General features: G+C 43.8%; 1 protein-coding gene across 13 annotated transcripts in view; it reads left to right on the forward strand.

The window, feature by feature from the left end:
- Positions 1–452: 452 nt before the first annotated feature.
- The window catches only part of Slc2a11 (solute carrier family 2 member 11), a 45795-nt gene continuing 26169 nt past the window's right edge, over positions 453–20078 (forward strand). For 2 of the 13 annotated variants that reach the window (XM_078038865.1, XM_078038871.1), the window contains exons 1-3: positions 11601–11892; positions 13774–13866; positions 19172–19332. In XM_078038865.1, coding sequence (XP_077894991.1) covers positions 11800–11892; positions 13774–13866; positions 19172–19332 — 347 coding nt within the window. In that variant the 5' untranslated portion in view covers positions 11601–11799. The other 11 variants (XM_078038867.1, XM_078038866.1, XM_078038870.1 and 8 more) reach the window with 11 other exon arrangements.

The raw sequence follows: 20078 nt of genomic DNA on the forward strand, positions 1-20078 counted from the left end.
CCTGTCTGACCTCGTATGAACCAGAGTTGGGGTACATGGCCAGGCAGGGCCAGGCCGAGCTAGGCGACGTCGGCGGCGGTGGGGGTGGGGGGACACCAAGCTTTTCAACTCCCATCCAGGCCTTGACCCACCTTGCACTTCCGCACTGGGTGCGGGGACAGAAATTAAAATTGCCCCAGGTCAGATGGGGTAGGGCGGAGGCTAGAGGCAACGGCCAGGACTCAGGGCGCACGGGTGCTGAGGGACAGGGCGAGGGAAAAAGGAGGAGATTCCCCCGGATGAAATGCCACTCCTCCCGTGGGTGCACAGCACAGTCCTCCTTTGTTTTATCGCTGCAAGAAGCCTTCAGGAGCAGGCGGAACTCGGCTGGACCGGCTCCCAAAGAGCCCGGGCTTTGTCGCCCCCTCGAGGCTAGAGCCGGTCTCTGCGGCGACTGGGAAATCCCAAGAAGCAGGCGTGGTTGGGGTTGGCTGGGGGCGGGATCCTCGAGCCGGGCTGGGGTGCCCAGCCGGAGGGGCGTTTTCTGAGATAGCCCGGTAACTGGAAAGGCACACCGCTGGCCCCATGGAGGTACTGTAGAAGAGCTAGCGGGCTCCCAGGGAGGATGCAGTTTGGGTGCGGATCAGTCTCAACAGCCGGTTTCGCTAGATTGGTTTTACAGTGAACTGTCCCCCTCCGTTTCCTGCTGTGTGACAGGGGAAGATCTCTGCCCTTTGGCGGCCTCAGTTTCTCCATCAGTAACGTAATGAGGCTAGCGTGTAGGAAGGTGACTGTCGCAGTTCACTTCTCCACTTCACCTTCTTACCTAGGAAACAAACTAGGTGAGGATCTAGTGCAGTGGGTGTTGGTTGGCACCTTCCCCACTCAGCTAGTGCGGCTTGGTCTCACCTTGGGGCAAGGCCAGCGACGACCCTGACCCTGTAAGATTAACCAGGCTGGACTTGGCAATCTGAATTAGAGAAGCTCCTATTTCTAGGGGAGCTGTAAGGGTGGGCATGAGTGTGGACACCTGTTTAATTTCCCGTAGCTTCAGGGGCTTCCTCTGTAAAAGAAGAAGTCACCCAAGTGTGGATTGTAGAAATGAACACCTGGGGCTACGCAGGGCGCAGGGCGGATGCAAGCATCAGGCTGCTACAAATAGAACTATGACTTTGACATACTCAATTAACTCCCAGTTAATGTTTGCTAGAAGAAACTTCACCTTCCTGGTTAAAGGTCAATACTTACTGGTTGGGTACCCCACAGTACACACCGGAAGCTCCATCTAACTCTGGCTGGTGGGGGGGGTGGGGCATCCAGGAGGAACCGTGGGTCAAAGAGCTATTATTCTAACAGTGTTAAGAGTGGGGTTCTGAACACAAAAAGTTAAATCCAGTTCTAAACTCAGTACTTATCTCCATGCCCACACTCAAGCTTTTATTACATAACCATACATTCTTTTTTTAAAAAAATTTTTAGTTGTAGATAGACAAAATACCTTTATTTTATTTATTTATTTTTATGTGGTGCTGAGGATTGAACCCAGTGCCTCACACGTGCTAGGCAAATGTTCTACCACTGAGCTACAACCCCAGCCCCAAACCATGCATTCTTATACAACTTAAGTATGATTTTGCATATTTCCAAACTCTAAGGCAATATATGTATGTTTATTTCTGCAACTTTGATCTTGGGGCATTGTGAATTGGCTCATACTGATATTCTTCCTCTTGTCCAGTGAGTGGTATTCTATCAAATATCACAACTCCTGTCTTCCTTCCCCTGGCAGTGCAAGGGACCAAACCCAGGGCCTTGTGCATGCTGGGCACACATAGGCAAACACTCTACACTGAGCTCCATCTCCAGTGCTGTGTCCATCCCCCAGCCCTCTTTTTTTGATACTGGATATTGAACCCTAGGGGTGCTCTACCACTGAGCTATATCCCCAGTCTTTTTTATATGCCCAGGCTACCCTTGAACTTGTAATCCTCCTGCCTCAGCTCCCGGAGGAGTTGGAATTAAAGACCTGAACCACCATGGAGACTCTCCATTTTATTGATTCTTGATGATTTGGGTGGTTTCTGGTTTTCCTGTGTTTCAACCAATGTAGAGTTTTTGAGCATTGAATTAAGAATTTCTCCCAAGGCCTACCCAGGAACTCTTGGAATTACTGGGTCAAATGGTATTTTTAACTTCAACTTCCTAGATGCCCAAACTGCTGTTGTAGCATGAAAGCACCAATTTACATTTTCAGCAATAATACATGAATATTTCAACTGATCCTCATCAAGACTTGTATTGCCAGAATTAAGCTGTTAGTCTGATAAGTGTGAGATAATATGCTGTTGTGGATTTAATGACTATTAATATAGGTGAGCTTAGTCCATTACTTTGTTTCTATACTAAAATATCTGAGGTTGGCTAATTTAAAAGGAAAAAGGTTTATTTGGTTCCAAACAGCATGGCATCAGCATCCTGGTCACAACATGCTAGAGAAATGAAAAAGAACACCCCTGCAATAGAAAAGATGAGCCTTTATAATAACCTGGTCTCTAGAAAACCAACTTACTCCAGGAATCCAGCATTAATCCTTTCATGAAGGTGGAGCCCCCCCATGACCTAATTACCTTCCACCAATGTTCCACCACCTCAACACTGCTACTCCTGGGGACCAAACTTTCAGCACACGAATCTCTTGGAAATCACATCCAAGCATTTTTCCATTAGTTTTTTTTTTTAGAGAGACAGAGAGAGAGAGAGAGAGAGAGAGAGAGAGAGAGAAGAATTTTTAATACTTATTTTTCAGTACTTGGCGGACACAACATCTTTGTATGTGGTGCTGAGGATCAAACCTGGGTTGCACGCATGCCAGGCGAGCGCGCTACCCCTTGAGCCACATCCCCAGCCCCAGTTTTTATTTTATTTTATTTATTTTTTGTATTTGTAAATGGACAGAATGCCTTTATTTTATTTGTAATTTTTATGTGGTGTTGAGGATCGAACCCAGTGCCTCACATGTGCTAGGCAAGCACTTTGCCATTGAGCTACAGCCCCAGCCCATGTATTCTTATCTATAAATTCCTTTTGCCCATTTTGTTTAAATTACTCTTATTTAGGAATTCTTTATATACTTCAAATACCATTACTTTTTTCACTTTAAAACTTTCAATTTCAGAACATTTTTGTATTTATAAAATGTTGTGAAGGTAGTAAGAAAAATTCTATAAAATCAAATAGTAATTCTTATTTGGTCTTAAGCTTGTAAGTATCTTCTCATATTGGGTAGCTCTTATTTTAATCAATTTATTAATTAAAACATTCTTTGGTACTGAAACTTGAACACAGAGTCTCCCACATTCCAAGCACACTCTCTATCACTGAGCTATAACTCCAGCTCCGGGTAGCTTTTAATTTTTTAGTTTCACCTTTTAATTGTCTTCCCCACCTCCTCACTTTTTTTTTCCTTGTACCAGGGATTGAACCCAGATGTGCTTAACTACTAAGCCACATCCCTGGCCTTTTTTTTTGGGGGGGGTGCTTGCAATCTTCCTGCCTCAGTGTCCCAAGATGCTAGGATTACAGGTGTGTGCCACCACACTGGCAGATTTTTAATTTTTTTAATTTAAAAAATTTTAGGTGTTGATGGACCTTTATTCATTTATTTATATGTGGTGCTCAGAATTGAATCCAGTGCTAGGCAAGGCTCTACCACTGAGCCACAACCCTAGCCCCCAGATTTTTTATTTTAATGAAGGTAAATCCTCATAAGAAATGTGTACAGCTTATTTACCCTTAGATTATAAAATATTCTAAATTTTTTTTCTAAAATGTTTAAAGTTTGCCTTTCACAATAAAATTTGTGTGCACCTGGAATTATTTTTGTGTATGGAATGAGACCAATTCTGTTTAACCTTAGGGCTGCAAATACCCCAAGCATACTGTTTACCAACTCCAAAGAAAGAACTTGAAGGAGTTAACAGAGAGGTCATGTTATTATTTATATACTCCTCTGAGGTGGCAGGCCAGGATGCAGTAGATGGCCATACCATACATACAAGCAGAGAGAATATATGGGACAGAGTGCATACCCATTATGCAAATGAGTTTCTTGAGATGTTTTATGAGTCCATTCTTTTACTTTACAACTAAGGTCATTCTTCTTTGTTCCTCACCTAAAGCTTGGAGGCAAGGAAAGTGGCCAGTTTCCCCTATTTCCTTCCTATCATGTTCTTTAAAGTTCTTCTTAGCCAGGTGGGGTGGTGCATACCTGTAATCCCAGTAACTCTGGAAGTTGAGACTGGAGGATCTTAAGTTCAAGGTCAGCCTCAGCAAATTAGTGAGATTCTGTGTCAAAATAATAAATAAATAAATGGCTGGGGATGTGGCTCCATGGTAGAATGCTCCTGGATTCAATCTCTGAAAAGATATATACTTTTTATCTCAATGTCCAGAACAGCAAGTTTTCCTAGGCACTAACTAGTGTTTACCCAACACTCTATCCCTTCAGTGTCTTGAAAAGCCCCTCACAATCTTATACATCCCCAGGTCTTCTGCGAAGCCCTCTGAACAGGACTATGGCGTCACATTGCATCCATATCTTACAATAGCAGTACAAAAAGCAATAACTTATCAGCAAGTGTGCTAAGGTAATTAAGATAACATTGATTTGTTTGGACACTTGGGTTAAAGCATGAGTGAAACTGTGTAGACCATTTCTATTTTTGTTGTTGTTGTTTGTTTGTTTGTTTTATGGTGCTAGGGATTGAACCCAGGGCCTTGTGCATGCAAAGCAAGCACTTTACCAATGAACGATAGCCCTAGTCCAATGTTTGTTTTTTGGTACCAGGGATTGAACCCAAGGGTGCTTTACCACTGAGCCACATTTCCAGCCCTTTTATATATTTTATTTAGAGACAGGGTCTGCTTAGGGCCTCGCTAAGATGCTGAGGCTGGCTTTGAACTCGAGATCTTCCTGTCTCAGCCTCCTGAGCCACCTCAGGGGAGTATATAAATAATAACATAACCTCTCTGTTAACTCCTTCAAGTTCTTTCTTTGGAGTTGGTAAACAGTATGCTTGGGGTATTTGCAGCCCTAAGGTTAAACAGAATCATGCAGTGCCACACCTGGCTTCATTTCTGTTTTATCCAAGTACATTAGGTCTCATTTGTAGGTTGGCTTCCTAGGAAAGTCTTTGTGTTGCAGCCAGAGAGTTTCGAGAAAGATCCAACAGTCAGTCTGGTTGGCATGATGTGCAACTTCCATTGCCCAGTCCAGGAATAAGTTATGCTAAATTATGGAGAATATGACAAATATGTAATAGACATCAATAATGGCAAATTAGCTCCATGGAACAGTATATAGACTACTGTATGATCTTGTATTAATAAAGTAGCCTACACAGGCCTGGACAGGTGTTCCAAACCAATCTATTTGTTTGAACTTCAGGAATATAAAAAGAATAAGACACTTCTGGAATATATAGCTGCCATAAACTGATATGTAGTGTTCCTTAAGTGATGACTCCCCAGAGTAACATCACCATACTTGTTAGGGTCAGGTTCCTAACACAGTAGACTTTATGTGTAAATTCAGACATTCTCTTTCCCCTCAAGGGGTCAGTTATGCAAACCACTGGAGGCTCACTTATACAGTCCATGACCAAGGAGCACTAGCTCCTTGTCTCTGATATGAGGTCTTGAGACTCCAGAAACAGTAAGTTGTTACTTGTGCCCCAGGCCTGCTTAAGAAAATGTTCAGTGCAAGTGTCCTTTATCTGTAACCTTAGTGCTGGTGCCCACGGGCAAGTTAACATGGTAGAAATGGCTACAAACTGCTGATGTCTGTGTTTCTCATTTAATCCTAACCCTAACCCTAACCCTTACCCTCAGTTATCTCAGGAGTTAGAGTTATTTTCAGTCTTTAAGACTTATTTCATCAGGACATTCATTTTTTTTTCTTCAATTAATCCAGCTCCTGTTGGATTGTATGACAAGTAGGAAATCCATAATATGTCCTGAGCTCACTGTGATATGTCATGACCTGTGAAACGGGTTCTTTGGTAACTCTCAATTACCCCTGGTGTGCCATACATGGCACTCAGTGGGGTCAGTCCCTTAATAGTTGCCTTTTGATTAGCTCTTATGTTTATTTTGGCCCATTCATGTATGATCTCCATTATCTCTTGATGACCATATATCAATGTACAGTGAGTTTGCATCAAGCCTGTAACTGTATCCACAAAAGTCAAAGCATATTTGACCCCTTCCAATACTAGGAGATGGCCAGCGTAGTGCATCTGCCATCACTGAAAAGGGATGTCATCTTGTTTTATGTGCCCTTGTATCATCTGATTAAATGTCTCTGTATGATGTTGTAGGTATAGCTCTGAGAGCAGGCAAGACGGTTTTAGCATGCAGCAACAATATCATTTTTTTTTTTTTTGGTACCAGGGATTGAACCCAGAGGTGTTTAACCACTGAACCACATCCCCAGCCCTCTTTATTTTTTTTTTTATTTTGAGACAACTTGCTAAGTTGCTTAAGGCCTCACTATTTGCTGAGGCTGACTTTGAACTTGTGATCCTTCTGCCTTAGTCTCCAGAGCCACTGGGATTACAGGCATGCACCACCGTGCCCAGCTAGGATTCTTTTCTTTTTGGTACCAGGGATTGAACTCAGGGGCACTCAACCACTGAGCAACATCCCCAGCCCTATTTAGTATTTTATTTAGAGACAGGATCTCACTGAATTGCTTAGTTCCTCGCAGTTGCTGAAGCTGGCTTTGACCTCACAATCCTTCTGTCTCAGCCTCCCAAGCCACTGGGATTATAAGCGTGTGCCACTGTACCTGGTTTAGGATTCATTCTGATATAATTATAAAACCATGGAGTATAATTTGCTTTAACTCAGTTCCTGGTACTTGCCTTTCCCCTCTCCTTCTTCTTCCTCCAGTTCCCTTCCCTCTACTCTACTGATCTTTCTTTTTTTTTTCCTCCACATTTTTTAATCGATACATTATAGTTGTATACTATACTGATCTTTCTGCTATTTACTAATATTTTAAAAATTAGTGCCTTGTGGATATACATAATGGTGAGATTCACTGTGGTATATTCATGTATGTATGTAGGAAAGTTATGTCAGATTCGTTTCACTGTTCCTGTCCCTTCTCCCTCTCTCTCACTCTCCTTCCACTACTCTGCTGATCTGTCTTCTATTTTGATGGACTCCCCCACCTTTTTTTTCCCACCCTTTACTTTGGATTCCCTTCCACATATCAGAGAACATATTCGGCCTTTGACTTTCTGGGTCCAGCTTATTTCACTTAGTATGAGGGTCTCCATTCTATTTATTTACTGGAAAATCCCATAATTTCATTCATCCTGTTTTCATAGCAGCCACATAGGGTAGTTAAAGGGACTGTGGTTTGAGCAAATTATGTTTATTTTGGCCCATTCATGTATGATCTCCATTATCTCTTGATGACCACCAGGAAGCCAGTATTGTTTGGTGGTAATTATCTGGCCAATAGGAAGCTGTTTTATATGCGCCCTTAAGATTGGCTTTACAATAAATAAATAAATATTAAAAGAAAACATGAATAAGCAATCAGCAAAGAAGTAGAAAAAATATATTAGTTTTTATAGTTGACACATGTTTAATCTCCCAGCAATGCAAATAGAACTTTCTTACTGTAGAGAGTAAGATATTTTTGTAGTTTGTAGATATTTACCCCATAAGTTATCAATATCTATAATATATCAAGGAATGGGAGCTATGAACACCAGGTGGGGTGGGTGGCAAAGCTGCAGTGTCAATGTTATGGTTCAGACTCTTAATATAATTTTCCCCTCATATCTTTTGAGGCAGCTAACTTGCTTGAGAATTTGTCAGGATTACCATATATCAATGTACATTGAGTTTGAATATTCACTAATACTGTTACTCTGAATATTTTTTGAAGAGTAACGTATTGCCAATTGTATATATGGCTTCCGGTCCAGAGACATGGCTCAGACCTCTGTGCCTTGATTTCCCCCCTAGTCAGCCCATAACCAGGTGTTCATAAACTCCTCAGGGGGAGCTATGACTCTGCTTTCATTATTTCTCTTAATAGGAAAGGCTTGTCTTTGTCTCCTCTGGGCATAGGAGACATGTTTACCTTTCTGTCTCCTTCCCTTTTTCTTATTGAGAGGTAATAGATGAAACTTTCTGTCCTTTGGCAATTGCTTACATAATTGTACTAGAGTGCCACTAGGTTTTTTAATTTTACTTTCATCTACTCCTGCTGTTATTAAGCCCACTCACATCTGCTCACAGGAATCTTGGAGAGATCCTCCAAGTTTTAGCAGGGTTTTTTGGATTTGCATTTTCTGTGGCAATCTTTCTGTCTCCCCTAGGTCTGATATCAGTTGCACTTCTCATTATCCCCTACTAATGGGGATAATATTGATACAGGATACCATAAATGGACAGAGGGGCTGTGTGTAATGCTGCATGCCTCATTGCAACTTTGAAAATCATACTGTCTGGTCCTGGGAAAGGCTGCGTATAAATAGCATGTTTCTCCCCCAGTTCCCACAAATAGTTCTTCCATAGAAACCCAGATGCCTCTGGGCATAGGAACATCTGAATTTGGCCATGCGGTGTGAATGGCAAAAAGCAGCCAACCTAGTAAAATGACTCCACATTTTCATCAGTGGCACTGGTATAAAGTTACTGATGCAAAGCAGGGTGAAGAGTTACCAAAACCATTTTAGACAATTCCATACCATCTGACATTATCCCATCTGCTCCAGAGTCCCACAAATGGAACAGCCATGCTGATATACTTTTTTTTTCTTTCATTTCTGCCTGTAATTGTAGTTCTGCCAGGGGATATATAGAGATTTGGTATATCTCTCCAGAGTGGGGGAAGAATATCTGGATCAGTCCCTTCAGGTCACTCCTGCTGGATCTTTAACTTTTGGACCATTTCAAGACTAGCTTCCATTACAGTTTTGTTCTCTACCTCAACTTCTGAATCACTGGAGCTAGTGGACACCCTGAGTGGGTCCCAAATATGAGGATGCCAGTTTTCACTAGTCACTGACACCTTAACATGGGCTCTGCGCCTGCAATGTCCCCTTAATTTAGCATAACAGCATGCCAGGAGCTGTAGACATTCGTCTGCAAGTTCTAAACGGTGTGACAGCACACCCTTGCTGTTAGCCTGTGTAAAACAGGCATCTCTTTCTAGTCTTAACTTTTCTGTACTATGTGGAGTTGAGCCTGAGTAGCTAACTTCTGTTCTATGGCTAACTTTAATGCATAGGGCAGGGGCCTTACCACCACTCCAGAAACATTCTTTGTTTCCTTTTACTTTCCCACAACTACTTTGGATGCTGCTTTCAACACTTGTAGCACTCCTCCTTACATTTTGGCTTGTCCCCATAGGCACATGGTAGTCCCCCAACCCTCTAATATGGAAGCCACCTCAAACCACATCAAGGCTGTGACTAACCCAGGATTTCCTCTCCAGAACCCATGTCCTTCTCCAACTCCAGAGCCAACACAATACATTCCTCTTGGGGGATCCTTCTGACTGTGCCAGTTGTTCAACCCCAGAGCTGCAGTATTCCCCAAGAATACTGTTTACCAATCCCAAAGACAGAACTTGGAGGATTCAAAAGAGAGATTTTGGTCATTTGATTATTCACACACTCCTCTGAGGTAGCAGGCCAGGATACAGTGGAGGGTCAAACTGTGCCTACAAGCAGGCACCTGCAGGATAGGCTGCATGCCCACTGTGCAGATGGATTTCTTGAGATGTTTTATGAGTGTATTCTTTTACCTTACAATCAAGGTCACTCTGCTTTGATCCTCACCTAAAGACTGGTGACAAGGAAGTGGCCAGTTTCCCCTCTCCATTTCCTTCTTTATTGTTTAGAGTCCTTACCTCACCACCTAGAACAAGATTTCCTAGGTACTGACTGGGTATACCCCAACAAGATCCAATTTAATTTCCCCTCCATATAATCAATTGTCATAATACAGTTTATTAGTTCATCATTTCTCATTCATTTTTATGGTGGGGGGAAGCAATGGTTGTCTTGAGAATAATAATTATCTAAACAAAATATAAGCAGTTGAAATCAATGAGGTTTTAAATTTTGGGGAGGAGCATACGGGAATTGAACCCAGTGCCACTTAACCACTGAGCCCAGTTGCCCCCCCTCTTTTTAAAAATATTTTTAGTTGTATATGGCACCTTTATTTATTTGTATGGTGCTGAGAATCAAACCCAGTGCCTCACCCAGTGCTAGGCAAGTGCTCTCCAACAGAGCCATAGCCCCAGTCCTCCCCAAACTTTTTAAATATTTTATTTAGAGACAGGGTCTTGCTGAGTTGCTTAGGGCCTTGCTAAATTTCTGAGGCTGGCTTTGAACTGGCAAACCTCCTGCCTCAGCCTCCCAAGGTGCTAGGATTACAGGCCTGCCCCACTGTGCCCTACCCAACAAGGTGTTTTTGGAAATGATAACAATATTATGAACAAGTTGTTTACTTGGGAATCAAGAATGGTTCATCATTGGAAAGTCTAATAATGTGATTGATCTCATAAACAGGTTAAAGGAAAATATTCATATCATCATCTCAATAACTGCGGAAAAAGAATGTAATAAAATATAACTGCTAATATTTTGTTTTTCCTTAAAATACACTCTCTTTCTAGAAATTATTAAAAAATTCAGAGCAGAAAAAAATCAAACTAGAAACAAAGCATGAACACTAGGGAGATTGCAGTGCCTTATTATGGTGTCTGCCCTATAGCAGTCTTTGCACAAGATGGCTTCATAAGGTCACTTTCAGCCCTTCGCTTCTGTGACCACAAATAGCATCTTTGGCAAATCTGGTTTCAGTTGGGCCTTTGCTCACCTCCTGAATTCCACGCAGGGTCTTAAAAACCCTTGAGGAATAAAAGATTTAAGCCTGCCCAATGGACTCCGTGATTCCGTACTTATAAGAGTGCCCCAAACGGGGGTGGGGGAAGGAGGGGACAGATGCCCTAGGAGCAACCCGAGACTGGTCTGCGCGATCTGCCAAGTCACTGGCTCTGCCTAGGACCCAGAAATGAGAACGCTCCCGAGACTGGTGGATCTGTCCCTCCTCTGGAGAAAGGATGCGGGCAACCGATCTAAGGTGCAGAATCAAGGGTCCGGCTGTCTGAGAGCGCTAAGAAGCAGAAGCCTCCTAGGTGTTGGTGGCAAGCAGGGTCGCCAGGCTTGGGGATCCGGAGGCCTGGCGGAGAGATATACCAAGGGCGGCAGCGGGGGATCAGAAGGCGAGCGAGGAAGCCGCCGAGACTCGGAGAACTCAGGAGCGCTGTAGGGACCTGTGAGGGGTCGGATTTAAGGGGTTGGCTGGGACGACCCTAGCCCAGAGTTCCCTTGTGGTCTACAGAGACGTCCTCTGGACTCGGCGAAGTAAGGAGTGAGCTGAGTGGCTTTCCAGCCTCAGCGGTGCGGAAGTGCAGCGATGACGCAAGAACCAGAGCGGCCTGTACGGCCTCGAACTCAGGTGAGCCACTCTTCCAGATGCCCCCATATCCCTTAACATCCGGGACTCCAGAATCCCTTGCCGCCACCTCAGCGTCTCTGCGCCCCGTGGGCCTGCACCTGAGTCTCCAGGGCATACCCTAGCTTGCCTTGCGCCAGACCTTTATTCCTTTAAAGGAATAAAGGGGCCCCCCCCTTGTCTCCCACTGCGCTTGCGCATCCGCTTCTGCTTTTATTACTGTGCCGGGCTCAGAAGCCAATTGCGCGTGCGCTGTCAATTCACTCTATGGAACTGCTGGGCCGCCCTCTCTCGGCTCGCAGGTTTACCTGCTGTGTGCGGCTGGCGGCTGAAGTTTCCCTGGCACCGAGCAACTCGCAGGTTCTGCATTTCTCTGAGTTTCGTGCCCTTCAGCTATTTGGAAAGCTCCAAATTCCAAAACTTGCCCGGACCAGTCGTTTCTGATGAGGGACTAGGGACCTGCAAGTAACAATACAGGAGCAGTCCTCCTTGAAGGCTTAACGAAGGTGTTTATTTGTACAAAACTTTTGTGGATGTATGTACAGTGGAGTTAGGTGCTAGGTCAAAGGAACATAAGCAGGTATTCATGCCCAGGGATGGTCTGTGGGACATCCCAGTCTAGCAACCCTTTCATGATTGTATTGCTCCCAGGGTCCTTGCTCCTTATGTGGGCCAGACAGACCCCAAGAGGCAGTAGCCTTCTAAAGAAGGCAGCCCTGGCAACTCACTCCTGTGACTGTTTCCCGCGTCACTGTCCCTCTTCATTGACCTGTCTTCCAAACCTTGGCAAGGTCTTTTGCAGAATCCTGTCCTCCAAAGCCTCTTCTAGTACATCTCCATCCCTTAGCACAGTATGTCAAAGAATGGTGAATGTACTTCTGTCTTTTCTCTGATTCTATCTGTCCCCCAGTATCCTTCCTCATTGGAGCAAGCACTTGATAATAAAAAATAGATTGTAGATTCTGGAAATTCTACACAAAACCTTTAGCTATATATTCTTCTGTCATAAAATTTGTATTTAAGTATTCAAAAGCAACAAAAAACATGAGTCCCAATGATTTTGACTTGTATTACTGTAAATCTGTAGGACAATTTGCCAGAACAAGAAAAGCAGTGTGATATTTGGGGGGAAAAGGTTAATAATTTTATTTTTATAAGATCAACTACTTCGTGAATGTCTAGGAAAATATCTGAGGGAAGCAGTTCATCGTGTGCTTTTAGGGGAGTGAAGAACTTTGGTATAACTACATTTTCAAAAATCTTAATGAGCATGTCTTTTTTGTTTTTCTCTTTTGCAGTAGTGAGAGTAGAACTCAAGGTCTTCTGCATGCTAGGCAAGCTCTCTACCACTGAACTATACCCCCAACCCTGATCATGTCATTTGGTAATTAGGAAATCATAAAAGGAAAAATGGAAATGATATTGTGAATTTCTCAAAAAATACCAATGACATGGAATGGAACATCAAGGTCCCGAGTCCTCTTGACTGGGTGTCTTGGGAAATCCTCCCACCTTCTCTAAGGGAGTTGTGCTAATATGAAAAGCTGTCCTTTCTGTCCTGGCACACATGCATCCAGCCTGGAGTTAGGTATTATCTTTAGGTACAGGCAAGGAAGTGACTCCAAGAGTACAAGGGAGTCAGGGAAGAGCTGGCTCTGGAACCTAGATGCCTCCACCATATATGGCTACTTGTCTATTGCTTCATTTACCCTGCAAATTCCCTCACATGTAGGACTACATGGCCACTTTCTTTTAGCTTCATTGCAAAACAGGCTGGTGAGTGATAAGAGGAAGCTTAGCTCAGGTTCCTGGGGCCCAGTCACTCCATTGGAGAATGTTTTTTTTTGGGGGGCGGGGGGAATCATTGGGACTCAGGGGCTGCTGTCCAGTTAGAGACAGAGCTTCACTCCACTGGGTCCCCAGCTCAGGGGATTGTCTTCATAACCACAACAGACATGCCTAGGGGAAGTCCAACAAAGAGGCTGCGAACTGCTTTCCATCTCAAGAAAATGCTGGCTGAGGGAAGGAGGGGTGAGGTGGAGTTACCTCCGGGACTCCGAGCAAAAAGCTTGATTTCCCCTGCTACCTGCTCGCCATGTGACCTAGGGAACTCCTCTCTCAGGTTTCTCATTTGCCTGGCTCAAATCAATGGCCAAGCTGTGATTGGTAGGTCTGGCCCAGGGAGGGAGGATGAGGTCATCTTTGGTCATTTTGTGTCTTCCCTTATCTCCTCTGATTCAGGGTAGGGTCCTGTTCCTGGTCATCTGTGCAGCTGGCATTGGTGGAACTTTTCAGTTTGGCTACAACCTTTCCATTATCAATGCTCCAACCTTGGTAGGTACCTTCTGTGCCCATTGTTAAGGTCTGAGTGGGTACTGGGTCAGGGTGGAGAGCTGTCCACTATGGGACTTTAGCTCAGCACTCACTTAGTAGTGCCTCTTCCCATCTCTTCTTTTCCACTGGGATGTCCCACAGATTTCTGCAGCTTTACACAGAGCTCTTTGCATCCTCCCCAAAACTAATGTCCTCCTGAGTCTCTGAACTGAATCACCTAATACCTATTGATGTGGGGATTATCCTTGACACTTCCCTTCCACTCTTGGACACCAAGCCCATCCTAACTACCTCTAGAATCCAGATATTTCTTTCCATGATTCTGCCACAACCCCAATTCTAGTGCAGCCTCCTCATTGGCCTCCCTGCATTCCACAGCCTTCCTGTCCCCCTCTCCCTCCTTCCACCCCTCTGCCTTCTTTCTCTTCCTCATTTTTCTCCTCCTCCTTCTATTCCTTTCTTCTCCTCCCCTTCTTTCCTTCCCTCCTCACTTTTCTCATTCTTTTGCTCATTCTTCTTCCTTCTCCTCCCCTTTCCTGTTCTTTCTTTCCCTCCCTCCCTTCCTCCCTCCCTTTCTTCTTTCCTTCCTTCCTTCCTTCCTTTTCTCTGGGATCTGGCTTTATTGCCAAGGCTTGACTCCATTCTGTATTCTCCTCCTGCCTCAGCTTCCTGGGTAGCTAGAAATACAGGCATATGCTACTGTACCCACTCAGCTTTTTCCTTTTTTGAGCTCCTCTAAGTTTGTCAACTCATTCCCCTGCCCAGAAACATTCAGTGATTCTCCCCAGTGCTCATAGGACAGGACAGATTAATCCACCTGAAGTTCAAGGCCTCATGGGATCAAAACCTCTCCCTCTGTCATCCACTTTCAACCTTGATAACAAAGCATGTTAAATGTAGTTTCCCAAATGTCCATGACACAGCCCCTTCTATAAGCTTCCTTCCACTGGGAAGCACTCTCTTCTCTCTTGCTCCATGTTTGAGTCCCAGCATTTTACACTATATGGGCCCATTTTAATGTTCAGTTAGTTCCTATGAGAAAAGATGAATTTTGCAGCCCCAGTAAAAGAAGTTCACCTCTAAATTGCTTGAGTGTGAAGGACAAGTTCTGGTCACAGAGATGGGAACCATGTGGGGCTTCACCCAGATAGGAGGGAAAAGCTACAGGGACCAGAACCTAAGACAAAACTGTGATTCTGTTGCTCCTGCCTGGCCTTGTTCTCTTCCCAGTGGGCAAGAATGCAACCATCACCAGATTCACTTCCTACCAGCTGAGAACTATTCCCCCTCCCCAGCAGTTGAAAGGTCTGGGAAGAGTCCAGTTGAATCATTTTGGTCACATGCTTACCCCCTAGACTAATCATGTGGTCAGGAGGGTGGCATTTTCAAATTGCCTAGGTCTGAGTCTGGTAATCATTTGAACATTTTTTTTTTGGGGGGGGAGTACCAGGGATTAAACTTAGGGGCACTTGATCTCTGAGCCACTTCCCCAACCCTATTTTATATTTTAATTAGAGACAGGGTCTCACTGAGTTGCTTAGCACCTCAATTTTGCTGAGGCTGGCATTGAACTAGTGATCCTTCTGCCTCTCAGCCTCCTGAGTTGCTGGGATTACAGGCTTATGCCACCATGCCCAGCAGGTGATCCTGTTTATGGAGGCAGAAGGAGCTATAATTGATCAGTGAAGAAAACTTCCTCTGAAGGACAATTTATTAGCAGAAAACGTGAGTATTCAGGGCAGACAAAATGATAACAGCCCAGCCCCTTAAAGAAAGGATAAAATTAAAGGTTTCAAGAGGTCTGAACTGGCTACATTGGTTTATAAATTTCATTCAACAAGCATTTTAGTGCCCACTTAAGTGCAGATTCACATATTGGGGAGCAATCTCTTCATGGCAGGACAGGATCAGATCTTTTCTCCTGTGGGACAGCACCATCCCTCAAAAATGAGACTTTCTTGGGCTTGGAGGCTCCACTTAATCTGCTGAATGATGTTAAAGAAAATATACTATTTTGTTAAAGAAAAAAAAGAATCAATGACACTTGTTAAACCACAGTAAGAAAGAATTTATTGATGGGAAGCCATGGCAATAAGTATAGGGACCACTCATGGGGTCCTGCAGTGGAGGAGAGAGATTGGGTTCAATTCTGAATAGAGCAAAGGCAAGTGGGAATTTCTAGCCAAGGAGTAGTGTTGGAGTCAGTGGATGACAAATGACTAGAGGAAACATCAGGGATAAGGGCCAATTCTGGCTAAACCAATCTAACTGGATTTTTGTGGAAGGCAGGTGGGGTGTGTTAGAGGATGTATACCTCATCAATCATCAAGGGTGATCCACTATGGACTACAGGAGATTCTACCTAAACCAACTTATAAGATGTTAAATAAAAAGTACAGAAGGACTTTGTTTTGGATTATGCTTTGTTTTGGATTGGGCTCCAACAGACTAAGCTAAAAATCAAAATGGAGTCACTAAAAGTTCCATATCATCACAATGAACTAAACTGTTATGTTAGTCAGCTTTTTGTCACTGTGACAAAAAGGAAAAGTTTATTTTGGGTTCACAGTTTCAGAGGTGCAGTTTATGGTCAGTGGATTCCATTGCTCTGGGCCTGAAGCAAGGCAGAACATTATGGCAGGAGAAAAGCTTCTCAGCTCTTGGAAGTGGGGCCTGCACTTGGCCTCCCAAGCCACTTCTCCACCACGCCCAGCTGACTCATGGCGGTTGGAAAGCAGAGAGAAAGAGGAGCCAGGGATAAGATATAATCCCAAGTGCACACTCCCAGTAACCTACTTCTTTCAGCTATTTACCCCTATAGTTACCCTATAGTAGTCCTTTCAAATTACTAATCCATAAAAAACCCAAATTATTAATCCATCAAATGCATTCACCCACTGATAAGATTATAACTTTCACAATCCAATCTTTTCACTTCTGACATTGCTATATTACCTAACACCGAACTCCTTGGGGGACTTTATTTTTTTGATACCAGGGATTGAACCCAGAGGCACTTAACCACTGAGCCACAACCCCATCTCTTTTTATTCTTTGAGACAGGGTCTCACTAAGTTGCTTTGGGTCTCACTAAATTTCTGAGGCTGGCTTTGAACTTGCATTCTTCCTACCTCAACCTCCCAAGCCGCTAGGATTAGAGGCACGTGCCACCGTGTTTAGCTTGGGGAACAGTTTAAAATCAATACCATAACAGCTGTTTATTTGACCTTATGAGATGAGAATTAGAAAACAGTCAAATTTCCCAAACAGGTCAGTTTTAATACACATGATAATGAAGATTTCACTGCTTTTATCCTTACAAAGAAGTAATCTGAAAAAAAAAATGAAGCTAAATAATCAGTTTCCTATTGTTCTGTCTTCCAGTCTCCACCTTACAAGAAAAATAACTTTGAAATGACTGATTTGCTTTTTGTTTTTGTTTTTGCTTTCTTCAAGCACTTTGTAAAACCAACCTTCTTGGCTTGGACCATGAAAACACTTATTCTATTTTGTGGAATGAAGTGTTGCCTGATTCTAAGGTAGAAAATAAGACCAATTAGATCAACTAAATTGTTGCAGTTTGTCCTTTGACACAAGATTCTTGCTAGTATTGGATAATGCAGCAATGAACACAGAAGTCCAATCTTTGTCATTGGCCACTTTTGAAAGGTTAGAGCCAAGGTTGGGGAGACTGGCTCTGGTTCCAGCTCCCCTGGATAGCAGATGAATGTGGCAAGTCCAGGCTGTCAGTCGTTACCTTAGCTGGCCAGGGTAGGGGAAAGAGCTGGCTCAATAACTGAACCCATTGTTCTCCTTCATGTCCTCATGATGGAGGAGGAGATGATTAAGACTAATATTTCATCCCTAGCCAACCGAAGGGTGTCCAGGTTTTCCCCATACACAGGCTTTCCTAACCATGGGGCTTCCATTCGCTCACCTGAAGTGGCAGCTTTGGAGGGCGGGGCTTAGTGGAGTCTGAACATCCTGGGTGTAATCTTGACCTGTGGCTGAGGACATGGGCAAAATGTTTCACCTCTCTGGGCCCAATTCCAAGACTTAATGAGCAAAGTAACGTGTATTTAATAGTGTACAGTCATCCCTCAATCTTCATAGGGTTGCAGCCAATCTGCAGTGACCTCACAAGGATAGAACAGAGGGAACTCCTGCATCCCTCTCCGGCCACTTCTAAGGTCCTGCTGGTGCTCATCATTGGCCAAGTCCAACAGAAAGCCAGTCAGGGAGGCAGCCGAGTGATGTGGGCTGTACAGGTGGCTTCCTGGGGCAAAATCAGGGTAGAAGTAGGGCATAGCGGGCTTGAAGGATATAGTTTAATTAGAACCATATTTGGTCTTTGACTCTGGTTCCTGGCTCAGAGCTCCTATAACCCTTGGAATTTTTCTGAATGATAGGAGTATCTTTTATTATTTGGAATGAGCCCCCAACATAAGTTTATAGTCATGAGGTGATTTAGGACTAGGCCCTAGATGGCCTTAGAATAGAGCTGATCATCAGAAAGGCCAAGTGATTAGAGTCAGCTTCTAGACCCACCTGCTGACCTCTGGGAAGGAGAGAAGGGCCACAGACTAAGCTCTTATAAAAACTGTTGAACAATGAGATTTGATGTTCATACAGGTTTATGAATATACTGAGATGTTGGGAAGGTAGTGTGCCCAGAGAGGGCATGAAAGATCTGAGCACCACCACCTTTAGGACCTTGTCCTCTGTTTCTCTTCCATCTGGGTGTTCCTGAGTTATTCTCTTATAATATACCAGTAAACATAAGGAAGTGACTTTCTGAGCTTTGTGAGCTATTATAGCAAATTATTAAACTCAAGGACAAGGTCATAAGAATGCCCAATTTGTAGGTGGTCAGTCAGGATACAATTGTAATTGGACTTACAATTTTCATTTGAAATGGAGACAGTCTTGTGGGACTGATCCCTTTGACTTATAGAATTTGATGCTAAATTTCAGGTATAAAGTTTCAGTTTTGGACTACATTATAGTACATCTAGCTGGTGTCCAGAGAGTTGGAGAATTGCTTACGGTAGACAAGTTCCACATATTTGCTATCAGAAGTATTTGGTGAGTATAGAAAAATAGTGTGATTCTATAAAGGGGCAGACAGAGACTATCCAGTGCTAGGAGTTTTCTTTCTTTTTTTTTTTTCCTACACCATGGAGAGCTCAAGAGACTTGATGACTGGATTACAGAATCACAGAGCCTTGTGGAGGAGAAGGCCTGTCCTGTCCAGTACCAGCATCCCTGTCATCCCCAGGAGGCTGACTGCCATCTCTTTTCACAGCATATTCAGAAATTCACCAATGAAACATGGCAAGCACGCACTGGAAAACCACTGCCTGACCACATGGTTCTGCTTGTATGGTCCCTCATTGTGTCTCTTTTCCCCATGGGGGGACTTTTTGGAGCCCTGCTTGCAGGACCCATGGCCATTAAGCTGGGAAGGTAAGTGATTTCTGTGTAGCACCCCCTCACCCAGTATCCTTTAATGAGGGGCATCCCAATCTGTAGGTTGAGGAATGTGAAAGGACAATGCCCAGCACCCTCCAGGCCCAGATCAACTCCTCACCTAGTCTCTCATTCCAGCTGTGTTTTTACATTGAGAGTCACATTTTCAAGGAAATTTGGTAGAGAAAGGAGTTCTGTGCAGTGGTGGAGGGAAGATTCCTGGTTTCTAGTTCCATGTCTGCCAATATGTGCAATTTGATCTTAAGCAAGTATTTTCCAGGCTTTGCTCTCCCCCTATGTATCTGATGCATTTCCTGGGTTGCAAACAACAAAAACTGACTCTAGCTCACATGATCAAAAATTGTAAGAACTGGATGGATATTGAGGCAGCTCACAAGGAGGAAAAGAAGTGTTTAAAAGCCAGGCCTTAGCCACAGGTGGTGGCACATGCCTCTCATCCCAGGGGCTTAGGAGGCTGAGGCAGGGGTTTTGTGAGTTCAAAGCCAGCCTCAGTAACTCAATGAGGCCCTGTCTCTAAATAAAGGATTTTTAAAAGGGCTGAGGATGTGGCTCAGTGGTTAAGGCCCCGCATTCAATCCCTGGTACAAAAAAAAGAAAAGAGAAAAGAAAAAGCCAGGCCTCAAGAAGGGCATAAGTCCAGGTGGTGCCAAGGGTCTCAGCAGCCAAAGCTTTGGAATTTCCTTTAGGGAGGATGCCTTCAGCACGCTCAGCTCTATCATTCT

Source organism: Ictidomys tridecemlineatus, chromosome 2, assembly GCF_052094955.1.
Source record: "Ictidomys tridecemlineatus isolate mIctTri1 chromosome 2, mIctTri1.hap1, whole genome shotgun sequence".
Classification (NCBI taxonomy): domain Eukaryota; kingdom Metazoa; phylum Chordata; class Mammalia; order Rodentia; family Sciuridae; genus Ictidomys; species Ictidomys tridecemlineatus.